Source organism: Gymnoscopelus microlampas (assembly GCF_963454915.1).
Source record: "Gymnoscopelus microlampas genome assembly, chromosome: 18".
NCBI lineage: Eukaryota > Metazoa > Chordata > Actinopteri > Myctophiformes > Myctophidae > Gymnoscopelus > Gymnoscopelus microlampas.
Window position 1 is genome coordinate 10060292 of NC_139955.1, and position 10480 is coordinate 10070771.

The window sequence follows — 10480 nt, forward strand, 5'->3', positions numbered from 1 at the left end:
TGTGAAGTGAGTTTTGATTGAAGAATCTGAATTCCACAAAAGCGCTTTAACCGCTTTGTATACGCTGTTGTAAAACTATTTGTATACGCTGTTGTAAAACTAATAGCAAAGCTAGCAGATCTACAACCTTGTAGATCTGCTAGCTTTGCCGCAGAATAGCGAGGTTAGGGTTCATACGGTTTAAGGCACTGTAAGTGATATACCACATATACCAAACAAGTGAAATTGTCAGTGATGAAACAATTGAGCAGACACATTTGGAACTGGAACACAAGCTGATACTTTGTCTCCAGATTGTATACTAGATGTTATTGATTTGTTAGAGTGATGGCATCGACAGAGTTTACACACAATGTTCGACTCTGTTGTCTAGGCCCTTAACTGAATGGCAGTATTATGCTGAAACCAGAACATCAATAATGTTGCTTATCCAGAGTTTCGAAAATACAACACATTAAGCATATCACTCAGTACATGGATTTTTTTTTTCACCTTGAAAACGTTTACAAAATCACAAAAGATGAATACAAAAAAAATCTACATTAATATTAATCCCACGGTGGAAATTGAGTTTCTGTTTCAGTGAGTGCAGTTCTGACTGCAAGGGGTGATTATTCCACAGTTTGGGAGCCAGGAGGAAGAAGCGTCTGGGATGTGGAGTATTGTCCAGGGTGTTTTAGGGATGGCTCGGACAGCATTCCTGTGTTAGAATTACAATCAACTTTAAAGTCACATAAGAGGTTTTCAGTGTAAAGAAATGGGTGAAAACCTATCGTGCAGGCTCCATTGTTTGTAGTTTTCAGGAAAGGGGGAGACAGAAGAGGAGTAAGGAGAAAAAAAACAGAAAAGAAAGGTCAACAGCTTAAAAGAAAAATGAGCTGATGTAAGAGAGTGGAGAGGGTTATTTTGTACTCACCAGCAAGGTCAAGACCTTTTGTACTGCGTGACTGCAGCAACTGGAAGTCTGAGAAGGGAATGCAAAAGGGGGAAGATGTGAATATTTGGGGAGATGAAAGACCAGGCAGGTGGGTGAGCTGTGGTACCACAAGACACCCAACACTTTGCAGACACTCTGGCCAAGCATTCGGCTTCAGTATGAGACCAAGTAGACCATACTGTTCATCTGAGGAGGATGTTCCACTCAAGTTGCTATATGGTTCTCAAACATCTTCATGTCAAAGATCCCCAAATGTATATGATTTTGATTGATTGATTTTCTTTATTAAAGTGTCATGCCTCCAAGGAAGCCCAGCAGACAATTCACAAACCTTTTTTGCCATATTTGGTATGTTTGGGCACAGACCCCTATCTGAAACATTTTGTGTCATACGTTAATACGTTTCCAAAACATTAACAAATCTTCAAAAACAATTTCAAGATGTTTGGAAAATAGCCGATCTACAAGCTCACAATCTGTCCCATCGTGAAACGTGAGTGTATAGATCGGCTAGGCTAGTGTACGTATATAGCGCTAAAGTGTTTAACCTGATTTTTATGCAATATTAACTCATTTGGCTGGGGACCGCCTGGAACACCCTCAAGGGCCCCTGGGGGTCCCTGAACCCCACTTTGAGAACGACTGCTATATGGTACCTCTCCCGAGCATCGCTCAGGTCAAAGCTAGACTTGCAAAGTTGATGTGGTTAAGGCAGCCGGACCTGTAATCCCTCTAGGGTTTTAAAGACTTTAAAGAACTGGTGCCTGTGATGTTCGTAATACATGTATCAAATACAATATGTTGCCAGCCCAAAGGAAAGAAAGAATCTTTGGTCATAGCATTTCCACAAAAAGCAAAGCCCAGTGTTCAACTATGTTGGAAAAGTGTATGAAAGGATATTGCCTTTCTGGAGGATCTATGGATACTGCTTTGATCCAGACTCTGCAATAATGGCACCAAGCACTCAGCAATAACCTGTTCATATTGTTTTTATTGACTTCTGTGCTTTTGACACATTACAGCACCGTGTCATATCAAAACACGATGAACAAATATACTTTATATTAACATGCTTTTGTGTCAAAGAAGAGGAGCTGAAGCATTTACACATACAATAATGTCATTTTGCATTAGTGGTAACTTGTGATGAATCTGTCAAGTGTACCCGGTAAAATCCTCAGAGTTAAATTAACACTGAGGATTTCACTGTGTAGTCAATTACCCTTTGTCCTAGTCACTGCTGACAACAACATTTTAAGTTAACCATCTAAGACAAGTCAAGGGGAATTTGCTCCACTATCATGTCTCACCTGGGGTATACAGTTACACATGGTTCATCAGACACACTTCTCTCTTTCAGTTAGATAGCTCCTCACAAAGAAACAAATGCATATCATATAAAATATGTGCATCGATCATAAAGTTTAAAAACCTACAGTGCTCCCTGACCAGCCCCCTTACTGGCTATACAGTGTATTCAGATACATATTTTAATAAGGTGCCATTATGGGTTGCAGACACCAGGATTCACTGCAGAAGAGATTCGATCACAGCTTCTAGCTTCACAGATCTTTTCCTGTTTGGAGATAGGTGATAAGTGTTAGCATGCATTCACAGAACTCATTTCTCAGAATAGCAGGATACAGTGATAACTCTGCTTGAAAGTGAAAAGCCACATGAAGATAACATTTGACTTTTATTTGACTTTGGAGCTAAAATTTGAGAACATCAACACCTCTCCTTAAACCAAAATTGCATTCTTAATTCTGGTGGGTTTTAAATTTCTCGTGTTAAGCAGTTTGTTTTATTGTGAGAGCTGTGGTCTTAATATACATTTTTTCTGCCCAGATTGTGCACCTGCACCATGCAGCTCCACAATGTAAGAGTGGAGCAGAAAGACTTGATGGGGTGAAAAAAAAAGTGTACATTATGCTTCTGATAGGTCAAAAGAGTAGGGCATACACACCCGCTGTGTGTGTGTGTGTGTGTGTGTGTGTGTGTGTGTGTGTGTGTGTGTGTGTGTGTGTGTGTGTGTGTGTGTGTGTGTGTGTGTGTGTGTGTGTGTGTGTGTGTGTGTGTGTGTGTGTGTTGTGTGTGTGTGTGTGTGTGTGTCTGTCTGTCTGTCTGTCTGTCTGTCTGTCTGTCTGTCTGTCTGTCTGTCTGTCTGTCTGTCTGTCTGTCTGTCTGTCTGTCTGTCTGTCTGACAAAAAAATAGACTGAGGACATAAGGCATAATTTATACCTACTCCAGCGTACAAGCTTGTTGCTGGCTTAAAATAACTGTATATATATATCAGTGTGGCGTGCAATGGCGAATGTAACTGATCTACAAGTCTCATAAGTTAGATAGCTCCTCACAAAGAAACACATGCATATAATATAAAATATGTGCATCGATCATAAAGTTTTAAAACCTACAGTGTTCCCTGACCAGCCCCCTTACTGGCTATATAGGTGCCATTATGGGTTGCAGACACCAGGATTCACTGCAGAAAAGATTCGATCACAGCTTCTAGCTTCACAGATCTTTTCCTGTTTGGAGATAGGTGATAAGTGTTAGCATGCATTCACAGAACTTCAAAATTTCTCAGAATAGCAGGATACAGTGATAACTCTGCTTGAAAGTGAAAAGCCACATGAAGATAACGTTTGACTTTTATTTGACTTTGGAGACAATATTTGAGAACATCAGCACCTCTCCTTAAACCAAAAGCAAGCAAACACACTACTCGAGTTGAGAGGCATGCGTGAGTCAAGAAAGCACCTGTAGACATTTTATTGTACAGGACTTACAGTCTGCAACTTGCAGCATTTACGAGATATTTATTTGCATGTAAAAATGACTTGTCAGCTCAGTTAGCCATGCAGACGTTTAGCCCTGTAGTCACATGTATAGGCTGAAGGTTCCACATATTTGAGTGTTAAACTATCAGTGGTGGAAAGTAACGTAAAGTAAGTACATTTACTCAAGTACTGTACTTAAGTACAATTTTGAGGTATTTTTTACTTGAGTATTTCCAATTTTCAATACTTTTACTTTACTCGACTACATCTCAAAGGCAAATATTGTACTTCTACTCCATTACAATTATTTGAAAACTTTAGTTACTAGTTACTTTGCAGATATAAATCATATATTATAATATTATATGCCAATGAAAAAAAGTGGAAATGTGAGTAATTTGTCCTCCATTTAAGTGTTATTCTATTATGTGTATGCCTGCATGTTTGATGCATGAGTGTGATTGAATGTTGCATGGTGGTTTGAGCAGTACTGCGTGCAGATCTGACAGCTTCACCACTTCCAGTCTGTTTAGATTGTTGTCTTTGTGTGTCCGTCTGTCCGATGTGTTATCTAGTCAATTTGATGACTTTAAAGAGCTATTTCACACGCCCCTGGTTCTGGTGACTGATATTGTCCTTCAAGTCAAATTTTGTTTTATGTTGATGTATGTGAGTTAAAAACAGCTAATTTTAGTTTTATTGTGTTTTGATTTGAAAGTGAATGTACTTCATATTTATTATATTGTATGTTCCACATTTGCAACATGAAACTTTTCTGTTTTTAATTATCAAATTATGTTATTTGTTTTATCTTATATCCTCTGTTTCATTTTATTCCTGTGCACTATTAACTCCACATCTTCATCCTGTAAATGTAGTTAGATTATTTAAAAGGCTTGTCTGAATTAAAGTTGAGGTGATAAAGTGGTGGTGTGTTAACTGTTTACTGGAGGTGTTTACTGGTGGTTTTATCTTATGGATTAATTTGAATATTTCATCACATGTGGAGCATGTTGCTGTATGACACACTATTCACACAACACAATGTAGACATTTTGTGTTAAGTAATCCTTTATTGTTGCGGTAATAGGAACATAAGATATAGAAATAAAATGTTATATTACAACAACAAATGTATTTAGGCAAGGTATCTCAGCTTGATCCAAGCCCCATTGACTTCCATTATGACGTTTTTTTTTTATATAACTTTATTTATAGGATTTTCAAGTATAAAGACATACAACCCCATTATATAACCCACCCTCCCCGGTTCCCTCACACAAAAAACAACAACAATGAAAGGGGAGAAAAGAAAAAAGAGCAATAAATCATTTCACTTGAAGTTGGAATTAGACATGAAATAGACATAAAAAATAAAATGGTGAACCTTAGTAAGATTAAGGGGGTTTAGTGTATTCAAACCAGACGTTAACCAGACAACATTTGAATTGATATTATAGGTTACCACACATCCAAGCATCTCTGAAAACATGATGAATTACAATCAGATCAAGAGTGCCTATCTTTTCTAGAAACCACAGTAAACAGGAACAAAAAAGGGAGAAAAAGAGATGTCATGATAGGAAAAACACTTAATTCAGCTAAAACACAGTATCACTTCCAGTAACCTCGTGTCACCAGACTTTCCACCTCAGAGGAAATACACAGTAGTTGTAGAAAAAGATAGAAAAGGGTAAATTCTATAAAAGGGGACCAGGCCTTATACATTTTTGGCGAGACTTGTATCTGTTGTACCTGAACTTTTCTAATGGTACAAAGGATAGCACATCCTTGACCCAATTCGTGAACGTTGGAGGTTTATCAGATTTCCAATTGCGGAGAATAAGCCTACGGGCTATAAGTGAAGAGAATGCTATAAAGTTAGCCTGAGGAGAGGTAATTGGTAGGCTACATCATCGTTTGGGACTCCAAATATAGCAGTTATTTATTGGGTTGGGCTCAATTGTTATATGACAAATGGATGAAAAGGCATTCAAAATACTATTCCAAAACTGAGTCAAGGATGTGCATCCCCAAAACAGTGTCTGGCTCCAGATGACATCTTATACAGGTAGAATCAATATTAGGATACATTTTGGGCAGTTTTTCTCTGGAGAAATGCAAACGATGCAATATCTTAAATTGGATCAGACAGTGTCGAAGTCACAAGGAGGTGGTATAAATGCGTCTCAGAGAGCATTCCCATGTCTCCTCCAGCTCAATACTTACGTCCTGTTCCCAGGCTGATTTTGTTTTGTGCAAGAGAGGCGGCCTAATCTACTGTATAGTATGATAGATTCCTTTGGTGTATGGGTCCCAGTCTAGTATGGTGTCCATTGTACTCTTATCTGGCATAGTTGGAAATTTAAAATGTTCCTTAGCAAAACTACGAACTTGGAGGTATCTCTCTGCAGTCTATTTACGAGCAGGCCACGCTAAGACAGGCTCAGAAAATAGTCAGGGATGCTACCCATGTTCTACATGGACAGTTTGTAATGATGCCCTCTGGGAGAAGGTATAGTGAACCTAAATGGAACTATATAAGATTTAAAAAATCGTTTGTACCGGTGTCAACTAAAATGCTTAACGAGGCTCTGAAACAGCATTGACCGGGAAGAGTAGATTGACCACTATCTGTGCACCTGTGTAATGTTGTTTATGTGTGGCTGCAGCTGGGGTGAAAGCCCAAGCCAAATTTCCTTCGGGACAAATAAAGTTTACCTTACCTTAAAAAAGTGAGATTTTGGTAACTCATGATCATGTTGGAGGCTTTCAAAAGAGGCAAATGTGCCATCTAAGAATAAGTCACTAAACAACATCCATTGGTGTGCCATGTCTTAAAAGCCGTGTCCGCCCGGGAGGGAGGAATAAGATGATTGTTAGTCAGAGCTCAGAGGCACATGGCCACACATATTATTAAAATCTAAATGTTTTCAAAATTGAGAGAGCTTTTTATCACCGGATTACTAATGTGTGTGGTAGCACCACCTGGCAGTGCAGAGCTCAGTATGGACACTAGGAGAAACCATGGGATCTGAAAGTGTTTCCATAAGGGCCCAAATCAGGCCACGTTTGTTTTCATGAACTGAAACCCAATAAATCATTTTTTTTATATTTGCTGACCAGTAATAAAACATAAAATTAGGCAACCCCAGTCCTCCTAATGGCCTCGGTAACTCCAAAAGAGTTTTATTCCGAACAAAGGCAGAGATACAACTGTTTTGATTTATTGAACACTTTATTAGCAGTTTGCAAAAAAAGCACAGGAAAGTAGGCCACAGTTCAATACAACGTCTGCTAAGAGGATTTGAAACCCAAGAAAGCCTATGGCTTGCTTCCATTGGGGTCCGTTGTACTCAATTCATCGAAACATTAATGACAGACAAATATGCACTACTATGCAAAACATCATATGATTGTTGTTCCAGAGGTCACACACACAGAACAACTATAGACGGCTATCCTCCTGCAGAGCTGCGATGGACACCTGTTCACTTTACACACTTCGCTGTGTCAACTTTGACACATTCGGAGATGTGGGTCAGAAGGTTCCTCAGTTTATGGCTATGGGTGTGAGCTATGGGCTCACACGTACACTTGGGTTCAACCTGCATCAGAAACAAAATAACAACTGCATATGACAATAGCATTGTTTATTCCCACAAATAAACAAAACAATAGCATTCTTCAGAGAAACATTCACACCCAGTTTTGTGTGTGTGTGTGTGTGTGTGTGTGTGTGTGTGTGTGTGTGTGTGTGTGTGTGTGTGTGTGTGTGTGTGTGTGTGTGTGTGTGTGTGTGTGTGTGTGTGTGTGTGTGTGTGTGTGTGTGTGTGTGTGTGTGTGTGCGTGTGGTTAGTTGTGAAGTTGTGAATGCTGACAACGGATTTGTGTTAACATACAGCAGATTCTCAAACTAAAAAACAAACAAACTGGATTGTACAAATGGAACCTTACACACCTTTAATGGTCCATTTGGAACCCCTTCAAGGAACCATGACGGTCCCTGGACCCCACTTTGAAAACCACTGACTTTAGAGATTGCTTACGATTTTGTGGAAGTTCTTCAGGAGATCATGAAGTCTTGTCACCTCACTGTTGTTATTCAGAGATGAATGCGGCGGAAATGTAGCCAGACTCTTCTCAGCCAAACAGAAGAATTTATCCTGGGAAGAAGACAGAACACATTACATTTTATTGTCTGTCAGGGTTGAAATTTAGACAGGAGTCAGGAGTGAAGGTCCATCTTACAAGTGCACACGATGCAACATGATGCTTCTGTGATAACAACACTGGATGGATCTTTCATGAAAACATCTAGAAACCGTAGATTAGTAACAACATAATGTTAAGAACAGTTGATTAGAGTTGGGAAAGTTTTTAACATACCACGCATGATTTGGCCAGTTCTTCCTTCCTTGTGTAGACTAACCCGTCCAATAGCTCCTGTTTAGAGATTAGAATATGATTGAAAACATATTTTAAAATGATACATTTGCAAAGAATAACATAATGATTTTAATAAAACAGACAACACTGAACATAGCTTACCGAGTAATTGTGTGATTTTATGATGTCTACTTCCTTCCCAATTTCATCCTTCAGGTTTATTTCATTTATAACAGGCTTAAGATTACGATTATGGCTGTGATTAATATGTGCCGTGTAGACCATCATGAAAGTCAGAGAGAGGATACAGAGAGTCTTCATGGCTTCGAGGTACAGCACAGGTGTCAAGTTGAAATGGAATGCTTACTAACCATACACACTCAAATACTTGCTTATATACACTACTAAATGCTGACACTCTCACCCACTATCTTGATGAAGGCTGAGATTTCAAATTCACATCCTGATCTTTCCAAATAAGGACCTGCCATCAGATATCAAAAAGAGCTGTGCATCTTTCTGACTACTATTGAAATCCCCTGTAGCCTATACCTGCCCACCATCGAGGTCAATACGAGCACAATTGGGGTGTGGAGGGTGGGTGTGGGGGGGGGGGGGGGGGGGGGGGGGGGGCGGGTGATCTCTGTCACAAGCACCCTCATCCCCCCCCCCCCCCCCCCCCCCCGTAAACCAGATCACTAAAACTGCATGCCTTCTTCCACCTTAAGAATAGTCTCCGACCCTCTCTGTTATTGTCTCCGCCAGGCCGAAGGCATGGCGAGAGAGTATGTTTTACCCTCCGTCCGTCCGTGTGTGCGTGTGTCCTTTTGTCCGTGTGTCCGTCCTGTCCGTGTGTTACCACCAAATCTCAGGCACCGTTGGCCCGGTCGCTGCGAAACTGTGCACACACACTCCCTGGATGTCAATTCAGAACCTCTTTCTCAAATTTTTCACATGGGCCTGTTATAGCGCCACCAGGAGGCCGATTTGTGCAAAACCCATTTGTTCACATTACTCCTACAGTTTTTAACCAAACGTCATGCAAATCGGTACACAGTATCTCTATAGTCAAGTGATCAACCCTGATCCGTCCATCCAAAGTTTGCAGGATTGGTCCGTTTTGAACAAACTGCCTCAAACCATGAACGCATCTTGCGATTTCCGTGAAATTTCACACGCACATTCCCACTAGGCCACCCTTTTCACATTGGCCTGTTATAGCGCCACCAGCAGGTCTAATTGAGCAAAACACATTTTTGGAACAAAATGCCTCAAATCATGAATGCTGTGTCTGATTGCTGTGAAAGACCTAAGAATAAATGGCACCATTTTCACATTGGCCTATTATAGCGTCACCAGGAGGCCAGAATAACGTGACGTGGCGGAGACCTGTGCTCCGAGGAGCACTTTTTCTAGTTCTCTGCTGAAACACTCATTCATGCATTCATTACATCCCGGCTTGATTACTGCAACAGCATCCTCCATGGCATCCACATCCAAAGTTCTCAATATATTCCATTATGTTCAGAACTTACCAGTACCCAATCTAGGTAACATACCACACCAGTTCTCCATGACCTCCACTGGCTTCAAGCAAAGAATCCAAATAATCCTCAAAATACTGCAAGGCACGTAGCTCTGGTCCATAGCGTTAGAAGGAGTTCTCCTCTTCTAACACAATGGACCAGAGCTACAAGGCACTTATTATTATTATTATTATTATTATATTATTGCAAGTAGTAGTACTAGGCCTGGTGGTGGTAGTTTTGACAATTTACACAAGAAACATTGTACAAAAAGTCCAAAAGTCCAAAACCAACAATTATTTTAAAGGTTTTGGATTTTTGCCTCCTGGAACCAAACCTGGAGTGGCAGGGCTTTTTCTGCTGCTGCCCCCTCCCATTGGAATGCACTTTCCAACCACATGAAAGATGTCCCCTCCGTCCCATTTTTCAAAACTGCCCTCAAAACCCATCTCTTCAAAAAATTGTTTTCTCCAGCCAACCCCTCACCCCGTTTCTTTCTTCTTCCTGTCAGTGGGGGTGCTGAGTGTGGAGATACCCACATTCACCATAATCTTGATTCATATAGATAGAGTGATGCTGCTTTACTTGCAGGGCATTGGTGGTGAAGATAAAATGTGGTCAGTTTTGTGTCACAGCTTAGCTTGAGGAAAATGTGACTGACAAAGATATTACTATGACAGGTTTACCAAAGGAATAACATACCAATAATAGTGTTGATTCACTTATAAAGAGATTATGGGTCATTTTAACACTCAGGATGTTACTGAATGTGTCATTACTACACCAGTACACTGGTCTCTGTTTAACTCCTACCAGATGGGCCTATGAGTGATTTGATTTGGGG

General features: G+C 40.2%; 1 protein-coding gene across 1 annotated transcript; it reads right to left on the reverse strand.

Moving 5' to 3' along the window:
- Window positions 1–6946: 6946 nt before the first annotated feature.
- On the reverse strand, window positions 6947–8457 carry LOC311033715 (uncharacterized protein). Its single transcript, XM_084041327.1, has 4 exons — window positions 8273–8457; window positions 8111–8167; window positions 7771–7887; window positions 6947–7329 (listed from the first exon to the last, which is right to left on the reverse strand). Exons 1-4 carry the CDS (start codon window positions 8429–8431, stop codon window positions 7213–7215), a joined length of 450 nt encoding a protein of 149 aa, XP_083897453.1. The 5' UTR covers window positions 8432–8457; the 3' UTR covers window positions 6947–7212.
- Between the last annotated feature and the right edge of the window lie 2023 nt (window positions 8458–10480).